General features: G+C 43.4%; 2 protein-coding genes across 3 annotated transcripts; one reads left to right on the top strand and one right to left on the bottom strand.

Annotated features, from left to right (window-relative positions):
• The first annotated feature begins 221 nt into the window (after positions 1–221).
• Positions 222–5,076, top strand: Cebpzos (CEBPZ opposite strand). 2 transcript variants are annotated; one of them, XM_036170868.1, is made up of 5 exons: positions 222–272; positions 2,430–2,545; positions 3,166–3,210; positions 3,796–3,880; positions 4,857–5,076. In XM_036170868.1, the coding sequence occupies exons 2-4, from the start codon at positions 2,431–2,433 to the stop codon at positions 3,876–3,878; spliced, it is 243 nt and encodes an 80-aa protein (XP_036026761.1). In that variant the 5' UTR covers positions 222–272; position 2,430; the 3' UTR covers positions 3,879–3,880; positions 4,857–5,076. The 2 variants fall into 2 exon arrangements, with proteins under 2 accessions (XP_036026761.1, XP_036026762.1); XM_036170869.1 differs by lacking the exon at positions 222–272 and adding an exon at positions 1,179–1,448.
• On the bottom strand, positions 3,743–20,492 carry Cebpz (CCAAT enhancer binding protein zeta). Its single transcript, XM_036170867.1, has 16 exons — positions 20,299–20,492; positions 17,897–19,389; positions 15,572–15,803; positions 14,871–15,060; positions 13,090–13,178; positions 11,070–11,123; positions 10,464–10,566; positions 10,297–10,365; positions 8,956–9,022; positions 7,770–7,870; positions 7,121–7,178; positions 6,770–6,954; positions 5,623–5,709; positions 4,729–4,787; positions 4,557–4,638; positions 3,743–4,048 (listed from the first exon to the last, which is right to left on the bottom strand). The coding sequence occupies exons 1-16, from the start codon at positions 20,452–20,454 to the stop codon at positions 3,912–3,914; spliced, it is 3,162 nt and encodes a 1,053-aa protein (XP_036026760.1). The 5' UTR covers positions 20,455–20,492; the 3' UTR covers positions 3,743–3,911.
• Between the last annotated feature and the right edge of the window lie 51 nt (positions 20,493–20,543).

Genomic DNA, 20,543 nt, shown 5'->3' with positions numbered 1-20,543 from the left:
GGGTTTAGAGTGTGCAGGATTTGGAGGCGGTGTCCTGGGTTCAAATGTGAATTCTTTCTTTTATCTAAGTGTGCCCGAGGGCACGATAACCTTGTCAGTAAAGTGAACAGCTTCCCACAGCTACTATGCTAGAGTCAGGGAGTGTAGCTAGGTCATGATCCCTTTTGGGGCGGGGCGGAGCTAGAGCTGGGGCGGGGCGGGGCGCGGGGCGGGGCGCGGGGCGCGGGGCGCTGCGGCCGTGCGCGTGCGCCGTCGGGGTGCGCAGGCCTCAGGTAAGGACCTGGCTGTGTGTCCTGCGCCGTCGGGTCCCCAGCTTGGGGCGCGTGGGCTCTATGTGACATTCTTGGCTCAGGGAAGAGCACCCGAACGAGACTGCCCCGCTGGCGCAGGGCAGGCGCCAGCGTTTCCGGGTCGCCGGGCACCGCGGCGCCTGCTGGGACCTGCACCCCGGGTAATGCCGGGCGCTCGCTGTTGGGTGCGTCGGGGCAGCAGCAGCCCCAGGTCGCAGCGCCGCCCGGCCGGCCGGCTTCCCTTACCCCGTGATCTACCCTCTGGAGGACGCGCGGAGCAGTTTCACCTGCACCCAGCCGGCTACCCTTACCCCGGGATCTACCCTGGAGGACGCGCAGGGTTGCATCACATGCGCCCGGCCGCCTTCTCTTCCTCATGATCTATCTACCCTAGAGGACGCGCAGGGCAGTTTCACCTGCACCCAGCCGGCTTCTCTTACCCTGGGATCTACCCTGGAGGATGTGCAGGGCTGCATCATCTGTGCCCAGCCGGCCGGCTTCCCTTACCCCGGGTCCACCCTGGAGGAGGACGCGCAGGGCTGCATCCCCTGCATCCGGCCGGCTTCCCTTACCCCCAGTCAACTATGGAGGACACGTAGGGCAGCTTCACCTGCGTTTCAGCGTGTGCAAGAAGGCCCCATTGTTTTTGGTCTCCCTGAGCCATCTGGTCTGGACAGGTGTGCCCCTAGTGACTAACGGGCATTATTATTAAGTAGAACCCTCCCGTAGTGCAGGGCCTTGGAATGTAACATGTCCATCTGTTTTTTGCTTGCTTGTTTGTTTTTGAGACAGGGTTTCTCTGTGTAGCTTTCACTGTCCTGGATCTCGCTCTGTAGCCCAGGCTGGCCTCGAACTCATGAGATCCGCCTTGCTCTGCCTCCCAAGTGCTGGGATTAAAGGCGCGCGCCACCGCCGCCTGGCTATTTGAACTGTTTGAAACCTAGCATCGCTCTCTTCCAAAAATCAAAAAAAAAAAAGATTTTGCTCAGATTAATCTATGGGATAGGCTGCAGGCAGATGTGCTGTGCCTCTCCTTGCCCCAGCCCCGGAACCTTAAAAACAGCTTGCAGAACTTGGTGCTGAACATGACTGTCAGTGATGCAGAGGAGTGGGAATAGAGGAAGACAGCTGTCCTTCCTGCCCTACCCCCAGTTATACGTGAGTTTATTTGCTTCGTGGTTTTTTTTTTTTTTTTTTTGAGCTGAGGCTCGAACCCAGGACCTAGCGCTCTACCGCTGAGCTAAATCCCCAACCGGAGAAGTGGTTCTTTTGATTTGAGGTTATAGGGAAGCAGAGTGAAAACTGGAATACCTTTCACATACTCAGCAACTCACGTTCTTATTTGCTGTATAACCTTTCCTCAAAGACACCTCCCCTGAGTGTTGGAAACTGAACTCAGGACGCCTGCTAAGAGCTCAACGCTCACACCCCTTTCTCGATTCGTTTTTCCACACGGGGAGGGAGGTTTCTGTCACTGTAGTTTTGCCATTTACTGGGGCACCACCCAGTCACCGACCACCTCATGGGCTAGGATCTGGTATAAATACTGAAATGACTTCAAAGGAGATTACTGGGGTGCGCACCCTAGGCTTGCTGAGTCAAAATCTGGGGAGTGGGAAGCAGACCGCAAGCTTAGGGATGTGCATTGCTTTGGCGAAGGTGCAGTTGAAGTGTTCCAGTGCTCAGAGGAGAGCAGATTATTGTCCAGTTTCACATCCCTCTAGGAAGGGCATGAACTGCGGCACCACTTGTAAAATGGCCTTCCTCTTTAGGGCAGTCTCCAAAAGGGCCTTCAAATGTTGTTCCTATAATTAGGTTGTATTTTAATTCCTAGGTCAGCTAAACAGTTTGTCTCACCGGCTTCCCCGTTCTGTATCAGACACTAAAAAGCCTTAGTTCCTCCATTTTTGCTTTGCAAAAAGGTGTAAGCCTTCTCAGAATGCCTATGCTTTATCCTGTCATGGGTCCTGGTTTTATCATACTCCCAAGGCATGTCGATTGGAGGCTGTATGTAGGAAGGGCTAAAGCAAATACTGCTAACTTTTGGGTTCCATACTAAAAAGCACTGAACTGGGAATGGAGGTCTTTAGAGATGTGGTCACAGAAGTTTCAACAGCTCGTTCATGTTGTTCATTTTAGGATGACCCGAACCATGGAACCGCTGGCAAGGAAGATCTTTAAAGGCATTTTAGCAGTTGAACTTGTGGGTGTTTTTGGAGCTTATGTTTTGTTTAGAAAGATGAACTCCAGCCAAGGTAAACACAGTTCAGTAGTTAAGGTTTTTGAGCTGGGTTTGTACTAAATGCTAGTTGCATTTCTGGGCGAAGTGTTTCTTCAGATTGAAGCTATTAGACATTTTTATGGGTGGGGCGGGGGGAGAGGAAGGTAGTTGTTATTGTGGAGCAGGTAGATCACATCTGACTTGCAGATCAGGAGCCTGGGTTTTCCTGGGGAAGAAGAGCAAGGGTTCCTGTTCTGGCTCAGAACTGAATGGCCTTGCAGAATGAACTGATGCAGGCAGCTGGGCCTGCATTATACTTGTTTGGTACTCCACGGAAGAGCCACCACCACCGTAAGCTCAGAACAAGCTCAGGCCACAGCATTCTCAGCATTAGCAGTAGACACTGGAATCGCTTTCCCTACTGATGATAGTTTGTTAAAATGGTCAGGGTACTTTACTAGGACACTGTCCCAGGATGCTACTGCATGTCCATAAGCTTTAAAGGCTGTATTTAAGATTAATGTAATTCATATCCTATCCTGTAAGATTCAGTGCTTGGATTAGCAGAGGGACCTTAATACAAAATTCTAATAGCCACTAATATAAACTGTGGCTTAATATATTAATACTACGATTTTTTTTTTTAAATACCAGATTTCAGGCAAACAATGAGCAAGACATTTCCCTTCGTTTTGGAAGGTATGTTTTTCTTCAAGTAAAAATTCAAGTGCAAAATAGCCTGTAAACTCTGTGGTACTTTTACAGTTTTGGACTCAATGACTTTGTTATCAGTTTGAGAGCACACACTGAGGACTCACCTAGTTACTTAGCTGAGAACAGTTAGCTCTTGGTTTAATTCTTACTCTTCTGTTGACTAAACCCCAGGCTTTACAGATGATCTACCACTGAGTTATTCACCCCACCCTCCAAGCAGGAGCCTTAATTCTTTCAATGGTTAAGATTTCCAGAATGAGACCTCAGGTGGTGATGGACTTACCATGGCTTAAGGTTACTGCTAGAACAGACTTTTCCTCAGGCATAGTGTTTCTCTGTGGAAAGAGCTAATGTCTACCTCACGACAGTTAAGAGTTGAACAAGACGACACCACAGCTACCTAAGCATAGCCCACCAGGTCCAGGACACACAGCTCATCAGAGTTAGGAGCTTGACGTGAATGTGGGGCTGCTGTCCTTTTCATTTTGTCATGTGGCAATACGGAAGGAGTTTTCAATGTAAGTTCAACATCTGCATGATTTTATAAATGACAGCGTTTTGTTTCTATAGTTTATTACAAATCCATTGAACGGTCTGGAATATACGGAGTTAGAGAGGGCGATCAAGAAAAGTGGTTGGATAGCAAAAATTAAGGGTGAGTAGAATCTTGATTCACTCTGAAGTTCTCATTTCCTTTGCCGTTTGGGTTTTTGAGGGATTTTCATCTTCTTCTTGAAATTTTTCTTCTTCTTGATGATGCTTTTCACGTCTCTGTTGTGCAGCCAATCATCACGCTCAGCTTCCCACTTCAGCTGTTTGAAACCTTTAAGGGGAAAGAAGGATGAGTGCATGCGACCGTAGACTCCCACGGAAAGTCCTGAGTGTAACTCAGCTCAGGCCGCACGGCCTGTGGTTTCCCACCTACGGTGAAAACCCACCGTTGGTTCTCTCCTATATTTTCTGAGTATTTTACAAATGCAAGAATAGAAACTAGGAACACCAGAAATAATGAAAAAGACCTTCAATCATATAAGAACAAACCTTTAGACAAGTCAGAATAAAACAGACTAACTCCTCAAGAAAAAAACCGTTTGAGTTTGTAGTTTGTGTGGTTAAACCAAGCAAGTTTTCTGCCATTTAAGGACATCTACAAGGAAATGCCATTTAAAAAACCTGCCTGACAGATTTAAGGTAACCTGGTGATGCACACTTGTAATCCTACTGCTTGGGAGGCGGAAGATCAAGACCTCAAGGTCAGCCTGGGCTATATAGGAAGTTTAAGGAAGCCTGGGCTACACAAGACCTCACTGATGGGAAATCAGCTTACTTACTTGCGTTATCTTTGTTAGCCAGGGCGTTCATGCCAGTATTATCAAACTTGGATCCCATGTTTTCATCCAACAGATGGCCAAACTTTAAAGAAAGACAAAAGCAAGGAAGGGTGAGGGAGCTTATCAGAAAACTTGAAAAGAATGTGACAGTCGATTAGCCTATTAGTGTTACCTCCTCAGCGGAGACAAACAGGCTGGAGTCATCGAAACTTTTCTTTTTTTTCTTTGGTCCTTAAAAAAAAAAAAAAAAAAGAAAAAAAATTGTGTATAGGTTATTCAAAGTGCATTCCTATTTTCCAGATTTTGTTGCTGTTCAGAATTTATCCTTACAAGAAACCAATGGTATCACTCAGGATTAAAATTCCACATCGACATGGATGGAGTTTGGAGTATGTCAAGCAAAATATAAATTGTAATTCAGGTCTCATTCTTTGGGCTTGAAAAGCTGACTGAAGTATGTTTATTGTGTTATCAATAAACTGATTAATATTACTGGAAATAAAATGTCTATTAAACCTCACCTATAGTTCTGAATCCATTACCATCTGTAGAAGGTTAAGGTGGTAAAATGGTTAGTTCACATGTAACTGGACCCTGTAAACATGGTCATCTAGAGACATGTAATGTGAGAGGAAGGAACTTGGACAAAACTAAGGATGCATGTGAGAAATGTCTTTTCACGTTAAAGACCCCAATGTCACCTTTCTTGGCTGGGGAGATGGTTAATCTGCAGCACACTACGAGTGTGACAGTCAGGGTCCAGGTCTCCAGAGCCCTTCCTTGTAAAGCCTAGCTAGCTCAGTGGCCGCCATCTCAGTGATGGTGGGATAGGGGAAGACGGGTGGGGCGAGGATCTCACGGAGCAGTCAGCCTGGCCTACGTGGTGAAATTCCAAGCCTATGAGAGGCCCTTGTCTCAAACAGAAGGTGCCTGAAGACTGATACTTTGAGAAAAAAAAAACAAACCTCCTAAATGGTATCAAACCAACTTTTAAATGTATTTCCCAAAATAGTAACCAACAATACTTCTTATGGCAGCGGCTATGGTATGAAATGCATTTTCTTACCTTGAAACGACCCAGCAAAGTCAAAACCATCTTCACCCTTTCTCTTGCTTTTCTTAGTACTGGCTTTGGAGCCGACTTCATCAAAATCTGGTACCCAAAAAAGTTTACTGTTAAGTCATTTTAAAACAAGCCTGGAAAACACCCATTCAATGTATGCTCTAGTCTAGTGCAACAGTAAGGCCTGGTGTGTCTGTTCTATGTGGGTTCAGTCCTCCAATCCCAACAGAATGGGCCTGGAGGGTACAGGACGCTCCAGTCTCTGAGAGTCCCTGGTTTAGTTTGCAAGAACATGATTTACTCGATGACCATTAACAAGACCAAATACTTAAACACCTGTGTACGTAAGAACCTCTGCTGCTGAGCTCCGGAAGCAGATGCAGAGCAGGTGTACTGGAGGGCCGTGAAGCACAAGAGGCAGGACACAGCACAGACACAACTGTGCTTGCTCCCTGTCATCTCTAGTTTACATTATCTTTCCCTGCGCTACAGGACTATAGGAACATTGACTTTCTGGGGTAAACAGCTCATCACTCTTTCCTTTCTTCTTTGGTAGTGCTGAGGCTCCAAACAGGACCTCACACATTCTGGGAAGCACTCTACTACTGGGCCACAGCACCAGCCCCTTATGCTAATGCTAAAGAGCAGCTCAATTGAAACTTATGGAAACGCTGTTGATTAAAATTAAAATCCATCCACGCCAGGCGGTGTTGGCGCACTCCTTTAATCCCAGCACTCGGGAGGCAGAGCAGGAGGATCTCTGCGAGTTTGAGGCCAGCCTGGTCTCCAAAGCGAGTTCCAGGAAAGGTGCAAAGCTACACAGAGAAACCCTGTCTCAAAAAACAAAAAACAAACAAAAAAATTAAAATCCAACACTTACATGTGTCTTACTTTAGAAACCTGTATTTAAAAACTAGGCTAAGAATTAGCAAGAAAGCTATGTAATTTGTGGTTTTGTTTTTATTTTACTTACTTATTTTTGGTTTTTCAAGACAGGGTTTCTCTGTGTAGTCCTGGCTGCCCTAGAACTCACTCTGTAGACCAAACTGGCCTTGAACTCACAGAGATCCTCCTGCCTCCACCCTCCGAGTGCTGGGATTAAAGTCGTGCGCCACTATGGCTGACAGTTTATTTATTTTTAAATGTGTACCTGGAACATCTTCAGTTTCGTCGTCTGACACATCCATGAATGTTCCTCCATCTTCATCAATTTCAAAATCTTCATCGTTCATACTTCCTAGTGAAACTTCATCATCATCCAGGTCCCCAAGCTCATCGTCACTACTCTCTGAATCTTCCAAGTTCTCTTTAGCTCCTTTTGTTTTCTTCATATTGCTGGAAACAAACAAACAAGCTTCAAAACTTGTAAAGGAAGACAGTGTTTTCTAAAGTGTGCTCAGGAGACTAAGACACACTGGTAATAGATCACATGATTTCTCTCGTCTCCTGTTCTGATAAACAATAATCTGGGAAATACAGGAAAGAGAAGGTTGAGTTTTACCTGGCAAAGTCAATATCATCCTTTCCAGGCATGAAGCAGTTATCATCTTCCAATGTGTCTGCCCGAGAATGATACAAAATTGTAAGAGATAGCAGAGGACAGAGCAATACACATTATACCCCGACAACTGTAACGCAGAATCAGGATTTCACAACAGCAGAATGTTGTCATTAGGACTACTGCTGGTGTGTCTTATACAGACCTATGAGCTCAATGAAATCTCTAAAACAAAAAAGAACAACTTTATTTTTTACTAAGTGTAGGTAGAATGTAACAGTGACATCAAATTAAGCCCTTCCATTTCATGTACTGTTTCATCTGATTACATTCAGTTTAAGATTCCCACGCTCTGGATAATCCACTGACAGAATTACGAGATTATGAACAATAAATAGTCTCTGCTTCATCAGAGACTTGGTCTTAGGAGTGAAACACTCCTGCAAATAGAATTTTCTTACACATTTGTTCAAAGCATAATAATGTATTCTTCTAGAACAGATATGAGCAAGTTACTATATGTTATTTCTCAATCTTCCACTATAATCTGCAGAGCAGTGATTTCTAAGAGATAAGTTCACTTTTACCACTAATGTTCTACATTCTATTAATAGTAATAATTTTACAAATTGAGTCAAGAAAAACAAATTACCAATCATATGTTCAAATTCTTCATCATCAACATCTTCTATACTACCTTCATCTGCATTGCGTTTCTGTTTCTCTTTAACAACAGCAACTTTCTTATAATACCTGAAGTAAAATGCATATTACATAGCTGCATAATTTATGACAATTAGGCAAATTATAACTCCAAAAGTGTGTTACTGGATACTCAAATGAGTAAAATTTGTATTTAATATAAGAAGTGTTTTGAGTTAAACAAAACCACTATAAAGTTTTGAAATGTGAAGCATAATACTTTGCTTTTTAAAGGGGTCTCACCATGTAGCCTAGGCTGGCCCTGTACATATAATCCTCCTGCCTTTGTCTCCTGAGTGCTGAGATTACAGGTATAAGTCACCGTGAACGAAGTAGAAAACACTTTCAAGATGTTAGTGTCTTCAAGTTCATTCTCCAAACTCATCTTAATGTGGCAGAGAGGGCTAAAGGTGTTTGTAGAATGTTGCCTAGCATGAACAAGGCCCTGAATTTGATCCCTCACAACCCACAAACAATGAAAGAATTGCATAGGAAAAGGCTGGTCCAACCTCATCACTAATTATCTGAGGATGAGAACACAGTGGTTCTATATGACCTCAGATCATAACAACTTTACCCAAAAGTCACAGTGAAACGTCCCACTTTCCCGACGGCACCAACCCACAAAATTATTCTTTTTAAAGCAATTTAAATTAAATCGAATTAAGTAGTTTTTCCAGATCACTACAGCTTCACAATGAACTTCTCTGGTTCTGCTTGAAGGGTCACGGCCTAGACAAATTACTCCAGTTACTACTATAGTAAATCAACACAAATAAAGACTGAAAGAATCACCACCTAATAAGAAAAAGAATCTAGGTGTGGTAGCACATGGGAGGTGAGGCAGGAGGATCCCAAGTTGGAGGCCAGCTTGGGCAATATACAGTTTCCAAACAAAAGCCTAAAGTTCCACAAAGTCAGATTCAGAAACCAAAATTTACATACTACATTATTAAAATCCTCAAGCTGACCAATTTCACTAAAATTTTGAGTAGCAGAATTAATCATTTAAATTTCCTCCAAAAAAAGAAATGGACAAATGCCCTGATCTTTTCAAAACAGTTCAATATCAATAAAGTGCTGTATCAAATAAAACATTTAAACAGTCCCCAAGGACACTGTATTAAGTATCTTACCTGTAGAAAAAAACTTCATCCACTGGGATCTGGCTTTCTTCTTTTGCAAGGAACTCTTTACTATTCACTGTAGAAATGAAGCATTTTATTATGACCATTCCCCCGTGCCACTCAAGCACTCCCACTACATCTAACACTGGCGGTTCTGAAATCTAAGACAAGACAGTGGAGGAAAGTGGTCCAGCAGTGCAAAGGTGGGTCTGGACGTGTGTGGACGAGTCTCCACACCCAGACTCTTGGCTGTGGGAGAAGAACAGGCAGGACGCAGGCACAGTGGGGGACAGGCCCTCTTACTGTTCTCCAACTGCACTCAAGACACAAGTTTCAAGAGGGAGAGAAGCTATTTTAGATTTACTTTTATTTAGGCATGTGACTGCAGGTGTCTGCAGCAGCCACAGGTGTCGGCTCCTAGAGCCGAAGACCCAGGTGGTTTGTGAGACCTCTAGTGTGGGTGCTGAGAACAAACCCGGGTCTTTCCCAGCGCAGCCAGTGCTCTTAACCACTGAGCGCTCAGAGTTCTGAAGTTGCTAACTCTAACCCACTTCTTGTTTGGGTTTTGAGACTCGGTCTTCTACAGCTCAGGCTGGCCTTGAACTCAGTGCAGTACCTGAGGATGACCCTAACTCCTGCTTCTCCCACCCACATGCAGGAGGATTACAGCATACAATGGTGTATGTAAAATAAAAAACAATAATGCTTGTAATTCTAAAAACAGGAAAGAATTAACAGGACTTCCTATAATTTTACTTAATACAGAGGAAAACTAACAAAGGAAGAATTCACAGATATTAGCTCTTCTTCTATAGAATTAGAATTTCTGACCGGATTTAAAGATTTGGCTTACAATTCTAATTACCTCTGAGTAATCCTATTTTTGGATTTCTGGAAGGCTGGCTGGAAATAACTAGAACTTCTAAGTTCTAATTTCTGGGACGTGGTATATGAAGAAATGTCTTCTCTGAATAGAGAAGCAGGATCAGCTCTGGAAGACTGGTACCCAATACATGTACAGGAGGACACCGTCTACATTGACAAGGAAGCTGCATAAAAAAGTCAGCATGTGCATTTTCTGTTTTCCTCAGCCAGTACCAGAAGAGACTAAGATGAGCCGCAGATGATATGAATTATACACATTGGGTTACTGACAGAGCTATGTGATCTGAGCAAGGCAGAACGGTGTAACTGCTAAGGCTGGGGAATGGCTGCCAGAGGGTCTATAATTTTATTCACTTTGCATATGATTGAAATTTTTATTAGGATAAAATAGGTCAAAGAATATAACTTGTGTAGCATTGTCTTTTGCTATCCTTTTGGTTTCAACTGCGCAGACTCCGTGCTTACCAGCGAGATTACGGACATCCGTTATAAAGTGTTTCCTCTTCGGCTGCATCACAACACTGTCGGTGTTTTCTGAAATGTAAATCATGACAGTCTAATGTAGTTGTCTGTTCATTCACTCGCTAAACCCCAGCAACAAAAACTACAGTTATTAAATGGAAGCCGAATACCTTTGCCTTTGTGTAGCTTTGGATTTCGGTAAACAAATCGATCCAAGAATCTCATGAGTGTGAAATCCTGCAGCGGGTCACCTGAATACTGAATAAAATTCCCCTGAAGGGTGGGAAAATGGTGGAGGATTTATGGATTTCATAAAAACATAACCCATCTACCCAGATATGAAGACCAGGAAAACATAAGCTGCTGCTACACTGCATCTGAGGCACACATGAACAATGATAACTGTCAAATAGTCTTCTCATGTGCACCACGCTGACAAACTAAACATACAGACATGCACATTTTACTATGCACTGGTAATTTATACGGAGACTATGTAACCATTCTGAGACCCAAACACTGGAAAAGTAACCCAGGAATGGAAGCATGCGCAACTTTCCCCCAAAGAGCCGACTCTAACAAGCAGCTGCTGTTTCCTGATGTGCTGTACTTCCATCATTCTGGAGAAGGACTATTTGTTCTCTGTATGAAACAAGTTACTGGGACCCAACAACAGCAGCAAATACAGCTTCTACATGTCGGGAAAACTGTGCCATCAACTACTGATGATCAAAAACCTCAATACTTACATATTCTTAAGAGTGTTTTAGACTCACCTCAAGGATAGTCTTCGCAAAGAGGGCCACAGAAGGGTGGAAATGCTCAGATAACTGTAGAAGAGAAATGTGAAGGTCATTATTTCTAAGGTCAATTTTTAGCAAAATTATAGGTTATTCGAGAAAACTTGAGAGCTAATACATAAGAAAGTGATCCTCAAACATCTTGGTTTCCAAACCACATGTACACTTAAAAATCTGTGATATAAGAGCTTCCATATAAGTGGGTTGTTTTTAAATTTACTTCATTAGAAATTACAGCAGGAACATTTTACATGTTTATAGTTCATTTAAATTAATAATCCAGGGGCTGGAGAGATGGCTCAGCAGTTCAGAGCATCTGATGCACTGGCAGAGGTTCTGGGTTCAGGTCCCAGCACCCACATGGTGGTTCATAACTGCTTTTAACTCCAATCCCAGGAGATCTGATACTCTCTCTGGCCTCTTTGGGAACTAGGCATGCATGTGGGTAGACTTATATACACGTAAGCAAAACACTCATATGCATAAAATGAAAATAATAAATAATAATGCACCCACTAGATATTTATGTAAACATGTTCATGAAAAATAAGTTTTTTTTTCAGAACAAAAAATTACAAATTAAGAAGCATTAACTCATTTTGCAAATATTAGTTAATTAATATTTTTGTGTTTGGTGAATAGAACAAAATGCATTTTAAAATCTTTTCTGGTATTCCTTATTATTTGAACATATACGAAGAGAATCTAGCCTCAGACAGATCTGTGGTTGAAAAAAGGATTTAAGGATTTAATAAGTCTTTCACCTATGTGGGGATTTTCTTTTGTGATGGTATACAGAAAGGGAAATTAACTGCAGGGTAGAATCAACCACACCAACTGGCCTTAGGCATTTGTTACTTAGAGTTAACTGGTCTACTAAGAACTAGACCTTACCTACATGTGAATATGTAACACTGTACACTGGTGATCTGAAAAACACTGGATGAGTTGGGCAGTTTCTCCACATTGCACAAAATTGCACTGTTTGTGTGATCACTAATTTTATCAGCAAACTTTGTACAGAGGTCTGACCCCAAGGCACTGCTTATGAGAGCCCAATGGTTCATCTTCCTTTTGAGAGTAAATTCTGTCACTGACAACAAATATTCTTAGTTGTTTTGCCTGAAGCAAAAGAATCCATTACTTTATTTACAAGTCAATGTGTCTCAGAGTAAACAGCATGCCAGTGAGTCTACCAGGAAGCAGCTATATAGGACAGGAACAGCTAACCAAGTTCTACCTTGCAACAGTTTGGCCCTCACACTTTGGTGCACAGCAGGAATGGCTGTGTACACTCGCCAGATTCACAGGGAACACTGGCATGTATTTAAGGTCAAGACAACGAAAGCAATCCTTGCTTTACCATTTGCAGGTGATACTGGCTTTCCCCCTTCCCTTATTTATTCTACAAGCACAAGCAGAGAAGACTATAACAGAATTTAATGGCTACAGACACAGCTAGGTGTCACCATCTTTAACTGTATCAGGGCATTAGCAGTTCACCACATCTTCTTTTTATATCACCTGTGCTACAGCTAGCGCGGTTACCAAGAACATGACACCCTGGTACTACCAGGACATTAGCTGTGATCCTGGAGATTCAATGGAGTGGCGTGAGGATCTGTGGTCACATTGCAAGAATTATGTACATAGGAAGAAACTCACTGTCTTTTGATCACAGGAAGGCTATTAGAAACCCAACTCCTCTTTTTCATTTATAAAACAACTTAGTAAAAGATTTCTATTCTCACACAATGGCAGCACACGTTATAGAGAACTACATGCAACAACCCACATTCTTATTTGTAATCCAGGCATGGTATTTTTATTTACATGCCCAAAAGTTTCTGTAAAATAAACACACCATACTATATTTTGCCCATGTGTAATTTCATATTAACTTCATCATTTGCAAGTAAAGTTTCAATGTGTTATAAGCCATGAAAGGAAGATTATGTGCCACTAACAAATTAAAACGTAGATGAAATTATTTTACCTTTCTGAGCTCCCAAAGACTTGTATTTTCAGCTCCACAGAACAAAGGATTTCTACTGAATGGATCGTATGTCTTTAACTGCTTGCCACCTAAGGACAGGGTATTTTTGAAATGCTTTATTCCTAACTGAAGAAGACACTTCAAACTATCACACCTACATTCTCACAGACAATCTTCACAATTGTTAGTAGTTCAGTAATCCAATCCTAGATTAAAAATACAAAGTCCCTTGAACAATTTATCTTGATGTCTACTCTATACATTTTCTTCCTGAAAAAAAAAAAAACTTTGCAACATACTGGCAGAATGACTGATCTCTCCAGTCAAGCAGCCAGAGAAAGTGCTAAGAAAACAAGTCATAAATGGTAAGATGGAAATAAGAAACTTAAAGGAATAAGTCTAGTGTATTTTAGAGCTGTAGTTTTCCAAATCCTTGCTATTAAACTACATTCAGGAATTTTGTTCTTGGAACAGATTTGCATGTTTGCAGAAATAAGAGATTAAAAATTCCTTTTTCATTTCACTTTTACTTATTAAGTATGTGCACCTGTGGGTGTGAGTATGCAAGCGCCACAGGGCTGCATGGAGAGATCAGAGAACAATTTTCAGGAGCCAGGTCTCCTTCCAGTCCAAATTGTGGGTCCTGGGGACTGAACTTGGGCCCCAAGGCTTGGGAGCAAGTGCCTTCCTCTTAACTCGGTGAGTTATCTCACTGGCCCCAGAAATTAACATTTTAAGCAAGGTTTTTCAAATACACTATTAACTGTGCAGCCCTCACACATGCATGCCATCCTCCTAAAGGATGACAATTTGTGCTCTGGAGAGGTAAATTCTTTTAAGAGCCTTCTGACAACTACCGGCATTCTCTTTAATATATCCGGAATGGAAATTTAAAGCTGAATTACTTCAGCCATGAGTCAGAAAAGCAATCTGAAGAAATGGGTCTAGCACTTCCTTAGTCCAAGGCTAGTGTTCTTTTTTCCTTCTGGCCTCAGATAGAAAGAATGCATTCCTGCGCTTTCTCTTGGCTCTAACGTTCTATTCACAAACAGACTTCTCTTCCTCTGCTGTGTGTGTACAGATAGAAGTCACTTAAGGCTCCTATTTCCCAGAAAGTCTTCTATCTTGAAAACTTGCTTTAAGGGGCTTGAGAGGTGGCTCAGCAGTTAAGAGTACTGGCTGCACTTTCAGAGGATCTGGGTTCGATTCCCATTAAAAACAAAACCTTGCTGTAAGAAACTGCAAAGGGTGAACATGGCGGTCACAGAAACTGAGGAGGGTCATAGGTCAGAGACAGGACCAAAGACAGTTCCCTTCAGACTCAGACTTCACGGGTGCCACACTCGGGTGTCTGCACGTGCTCTGACCAAAGTGCCTCAACAAGGCCTAAACTTCTATTTACAAAACTAAAGAAATGACTTACAGTGCACCTGGCATTTCATTGTTTTATCATGGCCTCCCACAGCTCTAAAAAGCGTCTGCTTTGATTTCCAAGCCATGTAGTTTTGTTAATAAAGATAACCTGTGATTCTCTACCATTAAAACTTTAGCATTATGGTTGCAAATGTAGTTCAGTCATATAATGCTTGCTCAGCACACACAAAGGCTATGGGTTCCACCTCCAGCACTGTCAACTGTCAGTCAGTACCCCCCCCCACACGCGCACGCACGCACGCACGCACGCACGCACGCACGCACGCACGCACGCACTCTGCTATGAAGATGAAAGGGGAAACCTCTTCCTTCGTTTGAAAGCTCAAGGCCCAAGTCAAAGCCCTCACCCTTCAGGTTGTCAAAGTGCACCCAGGAAGCAGCCTTCGGTTTCTCGGCTTCTGTGCCGCTGGCAGTCACAGCGTCTTCCGGCCCGACTTCCTTCTTCACCGCATCTGCCTCTGTTTCTTTATCTGCATCAGTGAACTTTTCTACGTCACTGTCATCTCCCACATCAACAAAGTTTTCTTCATCCGATTCCTAACGAAAACGGATGAAGGACTGTTAAGCAATGGGAGCCTGTATTCACTTATGTGATGCAGAGAACACTCATTCACTGCAATTCTGGTAAAACACGAAAATACCAATCAAGCACAACCAAGGTCCCGAACACTACTCACAGTGAAAAGGGAGACTATATTCTTTCTTTCTAAACAGAAGAGAGATTTTAGAATTGAGCCCTCAAACATTTGCTGTGTTGTAAATACCAGGGGCAGGTGTTATTACTGTTTATTTCCATTTCATAACTGAGGAAACAGGCTGAAAAGATCTACTCACTCTATAACTACCCATAACTACCTCATATGATTGCAATTTCTACTGTAGTGTCCTGCCCACCTAACTAGCTGTACTCCAGGCAGTGGAATCTAGCTTTGTCCCACTCCAGAACTCACACTCGAATGCTCCAGAGAAATTAAGTTATCATCAGTAAAGCAAAGAAAAACTGCCCCACATGCTGGCACCCCAGGGTCAAGAAGCAGGAAAACCATACCGGATGATCATCTAGTTGGCTTCTTAAATCTGGTTTTGCTTTAAGGATCTCCGACACAAGATACAACGCCCCACAGATGAACGGGGGCATCTGTGTGCAAGTAATCTGAAGTAACCGCTTCACAAAAGCCTTCACCCGGCGCAACATGACGTCCGCTTTCAGAGATTTGTAGACAAGGTTAAGAAACATAGCATGCTTTGAACATGTCATCAACCCTGGATCCAACATCTTTCTGTAACAAGAAACCAAGTCAGATCATCTTCACATATTCATATTCATAAGATCATCTTCACATCCAGGGGTCATAGTTTAGAGACTCACAACCAATGATAACAATCTCATCTTTGTTAGGGATAAATTTCCTGCATATGTTAGAATAAGAGACTATTTCTGCCGTCTCATATAAAATGTGAATCAATGATCTCAAGAAGAAGAACACAAAAGTAAAGAAGTCATCATATAAGAACCATTGGTTTTGTGACTTTTCTCTCTTCTAATTGTCTTATTAAACAATAGGGTACAACCTAACAGTGTAGTTTTTATATAGACGCAGAATCTCACCTGAAAGGCTACACAGAAGCCAAATGATAAAATCTGACACCCATTCAATCTGCTTGTAATCAGTTCCTGGAAGGCAGAGGCAGGCAGCTCTCATGGAATTCAAGGCCAGCCAGGGTTACACTGTGAGCTGCTAACAAAACCACACAAACTGACACCTATGGAGCAGCAGATAGGAGAGTCTGAGTTTGTCTCTGCTGACTCTGCTCTCTAGATGACCAGTCACAGCCTCCCCTATGGCTGCAGTGAAGACCTCCTCTCAGAGTGAAAACAGACACTGGAGAGAATGTGATCCAACGGAACACAACAAGCATCCCGTCCACACACCCCACCCCTGCCCAGACTGTTCTCTGCACGTCCACAGTACCTACAATCCATTCTTCTAGTACTCCCTCAGCCTTATGTTTACACTTTTCGGTTTCCTAAACTCTGGCTCCTAAGGTTTCCTGCCTTTTCTCCCAAGGTCCAATGGAACTGGGATTGCCCTGCCCAGGCTTCCACACACTGTCTTCCTAAGTGATGGGTCCAATCAATCAGGGACTAAGCCTTCATTAACTATCCCAGATAAAGCCTTTTATTTTGTGTGTGTACACCGTGGAAGCCTGAGGACAACTGCTGCTCTCTTTCCGCCACGTGGGTCCCGGGGACTGAACTCCAGCTGCCAGGACTGCTGGCAAGTCCCTTTATCATACTGTGCCATCTCACTGGCCCCAAAGCTCTTCTCTAAGGTTCCGGCTCTGTCATTCACTAGCTGTAACTTTGGGAATGCTTTCTAAGCCGTGTAACAGGCCACAGGATAGGTGCACAGCTCTGCACTTAACTAATAAAATTAAAAAAAAAAAAAAAATGAGATTAATCAAGTTACCAATAGGGTTTTACTGAGAGTTAAACAATTTGCCCAATCTTACATGGTAAACTACTGGCTGAGCTTTAAACCCTGGTAAGTGTGGCTTAAGTCTAAACTATTAACCACTACTTTACATTTTCCTTCATAAGTGAGATACATATGTGCAACTATAAAAAACAAATTAGAGGCCATGTGTGGTAGAACACACCTTTAATCCTAGCACTCAGGAGGCAGAGGCAGAGGCAGGTGGATCTCTATGAATACCAGAGCAGGCAAGGGACACAGTGAGAACCTGTCTCAAAAAATAAAAAAGAGAGGAAGGGTAGGTAAGGTCTTCAACCCAGCTCGCTGGCATATATAAATATAAGGAAGTTCAAAAGTGCTTAGTGTTAGAAATACCTGCCTCAGTGAATCCCAGGGCAGTTATATGATCCACCAAACAAAATCTTAACGGAAAGGCTAAAAAAGCAACAAAACAACCCCCGCCAAACCTGAACCTCCATAACACCCACTCTCTAGCATACATCTAGTAAGGGCCTCTGGGCTGGGATTTCTGTTCACAGTGCCCTATCTTACACACCCAGGACATGGGCTGACGAAGCATTCAAAACACCTGCTGAATGAATTACTGACAGTATGAAGAACAGGAGGGGAAAGGGAATTTCAATTACACCTCTGGTTCTAGTTCCTCACCATCCCAAAAGACAGAAGACGAAGGAGCAAAGGCGTCAGGATGTCATTTGCTCAAAGTTGGTGAGTACTCAGTTACTGAGGGGTGCCTATGTGAGATATATGCGTGTACACACACACACACACACACACACACACACACACACACACACACACTCTTCCTTTTGTCCAGCGTAGCAAGTTTTTTTTTTTTTTTGCCACATTCATTCACTAAAACGCCATGCCCTTACCTGTATAAGGCTGTATAGTACCGGTCAGATATTGTCTGTTGAGAATTCATCACTTGGAAAAGCAGCATTAAAGCCTGCACACTAGTATTAAAATTTACAACATGCAGCACTTTGAATAAAGTGTCCACCTGCTCCCTCACTTTGTCGTCGCCGATCTGGGAATAAGGATATGCTCTGTTCACTCCTGTTAAAATGGCGCTGAGCATTTTTGATTCAATGTCTTTTTTCTTGATACAAGTCCGAAAGAAACAAAAATAAAGAGTTATTAATTTGTTAGCCAATTCACTTTCTTCATGGGAGAGGACCATCTGGTTTAAAAAGCAAATTGCATAATACTGAGCTTTGGAGCTGATGTTTGAGCGAAAGAGTAGCCTTTCTATCTCTCCGCACACCACTCCTTTCATATTGGGGTGCTTCCGCAGCAACACCTCTAACAGATGGGAAGCTTTTGTGGCGATTCTGTTCTGCGGATCGCCCAGCTTATTGACCACCTGCACAAGAAGAGCCTTTTCCTCCTCAGGCTTATCACAGAGAAGCTCATGAGCAGCTACCAGGGCTCGGGTCTTAGTGGTTGCCAAGGAATCGTGACTTAGCATTTCGAGGACCTGCACAAATTCTGCTACAAGGTGCTTCAGCTGGTGTTCATAATACCACAGTATGAGTCTTCTATCTCTCGAGTCCTTGTTGCCGCTGGACAACTCTTCCAGTTTGTGAAAAGGGTGCTGGCTGAAGACGCGGAGCTTCCGGCTGTCTGGCAGAAGGTCTGTGATGAGTAACTCCTTGAACGTGTCCAAAGCCATGAGGCACTGCTGCTTGCTGCCCTTCTTCTTCACCAGGTTCAAGAGGGTCTCTACAAACTGGAGCGTGTGAACAGCGTCATCCTGGATCAGAAGGATCATGGCTGCTAGCCTGTCACCCAGTGTCCCCGATGACACAATTGCCTTCATCCAGGTGGAAGAGCCTCCCTTTTGGTTATTTGTCTTATTTTTGAATAAGCTGACTTCATGCTCATAAAGCTTCTGAGCCAGGGCTTTGTATTCAGACACTACATCCCGAGCCTGGGGTTCCGAGGAATATTCGTTGCTGTACTCCACGTCATACCACTTGCCTCCAGGCTTGAATAACAGCGTTGGTCTCTCAAGAAACTCGAACACGTCGGGTTGTTTATCTTTCTTTGTTTTGGGTACAGTGCTGCTATCTGAATGCTGTTCTGGTACACTCTTCTGTTTCACCTTTTTTTCTGATGCAGTTTTATTTTCTGTTGCTTTTTGTTTTTTACTTTCTGCCTTCAGTATTTTTGCCTCTTTTTTGCCGGCATTTTCTTTTTTGTCTGGTTCATCCTCTTCAATCAAAGACTTTGCGTATTTGGCCAAATTAAGATTTTGAATGAATGCCTCCAATTCGCCTTGCTGAAGGTCGTCAATTGTCCCTTTTTTGCCTCCATCCACCACTTCCTCATTTTCATCCAAAGTAGCCAGCATGAGATAATCTTGCTGCACAGACAAAAAAAAAAAAAAAAAAAAAGGTTAGAACTGTATTAGGAACCCAGAACTTCAGGAAGAACTGAACTTCATCTTTGAAAATCATCACATTTGAATGATTACACTATTGCCTGGGAAGTCACAGATAACCAATGAGAAAATGTACCAAGGATATGTACCCTAAAGGGAAAAGAATGTTCTCAAAGAACCTTCTTCAAGGTATGAAAAGATGCTCAAGCTGACAGCCCCAGAAATCCAGTGAAAATCGCAACGATATATGCATTTGTAAAGTATCAGGTGAGCAAAGATGAAAGTTTATATGAGTGGGCAGGGGGTGGCTCAGCGGGTCAAGCCCTTGCCAAGCAAGCCTGGCGATCTGGGTTCGATCTCCGGAACCCACGAAAAGGAAAGAATCGACTCCACAAAGTTGTCCTCTGACTTCTACACACGTGTACTAACGTACAGCACTCCCTCCAATAATAAGTAAGTAAGTAAGTAAGTAAATAAATAAGCACTTTTTGAGGTAGTGTAGGTAGGAAAAGGCACTTCCATAAAGGGCTAATGTAAACCTGCAGGTCCCTTTTGGCAACATCAATCCAACCTACAAGGCATTAACTTTTAACCCAGTGGATTCAGATTAGACACACACTAGCGTTCAAAACAGATGCCCACGAGGTAGGGACCAGTAAGTCAGTTTTCTCCGACCTGATGGGCGTGACGGCTGCGCCACGCTAATAACAAGCTCGCCTACATCTTAAGGAAGCATAAACCCAGGAGAAAACGTGCAATGCGAATATTTTCATTCCACCCAAGAGCGGCTAAGAGCGTGGGAGGCGCTCAGAGCAAGTCGGAGGCTGGGCTGCGGGTCCCACACTCCCGGCGGCCGTGCGCTCCCCCTTCCCCGGAGCCTGCGGCCGTTACCTTGGTGCCTCCGAGGCGTAACACCTCCTCCAGAGAGAAGCCATTCTTGGCCTCGTCGCTCTCCTCCTTGTCTTCCTCCTCCGGATCTTCTGTCACCTCTTTGGGACGCCAGTGCCGCTTGGCATGGAACTCTAAAGGTTGCTGGTCCGCAGACATCGCTGGCGGCACACGCGCGCGGCCCGCAACTCACTTCCTCTTTCCGGTGACGCACTTCCTTTGAGTGGGCGTGTCAGGAAATACCCTTC

Source organism: Onychomys torridus, chromosome 21, assembly GCF_903995425.1.
Source record: "Onychomys torridus chromosome 21, mOncTor1.1, whole genome shotgun sequence".
Classification (NCBI taxonomy): Eukaryota; Metazoa; Chordata; class Mammalia; order Rodentia; family Cricetidae; genus Onychomys; species Onychomys torridus.
This window is presented reverse-complemented; position numbering and strand designations above follow the sequence as displayed.

What these genes read in the sequence shown, in the direction of transcription:
- Cebpzos (XM_036170868.1), top strand. Translation starts at nt 2,431, where the DNA reads ATGACCCGAACCATGGAACCGCTGGCAAGGAAGATCTTTAAAGGCATT. An exon ending in AAAGATGAACTCCAGCCAAG is followed by an intron (nt 2,546 to 3,165) that starts GTAAACACAGTT and finishes TTTAAATACCAG; the next exon opens with ATTTCAGGCAAACAATGAGC. An exon ending in ATTTCCCTTCGTTTTGGAAG is followed by an intron (nt 3,211 to 3,795) that starts GTATGTTTTTCT and finishes TTGTTTCTATAG; the next exon opens with TTTATTACAAATCCATTGAA.
- Cebpz (XM_036170867.1), bottom strand. Translation starts at nt 20,454, where the DNA reads ATGTCTGCGGACCAGCAACCTTTAGAGTTCCATGCCAAGCGGCACTGG. An exon ending in AGAATTTGAACATATGATTG is followed by an intron (nt 7,179 to 7,769) that starts GTAATTTGTTTT and finishes ATTCTCGGGCAG; the next exon opens with ACACATTGGAAGATGATAAC. An exon ending in GATGATATTGACTTTGCCAG is followed by an intron (nt 6,955 to 7,120) that starts GTAAAACTCAAC and finishes GTTTGTTTCCAG; the next exon opens with CAATATGAAGAAAACAAAAG.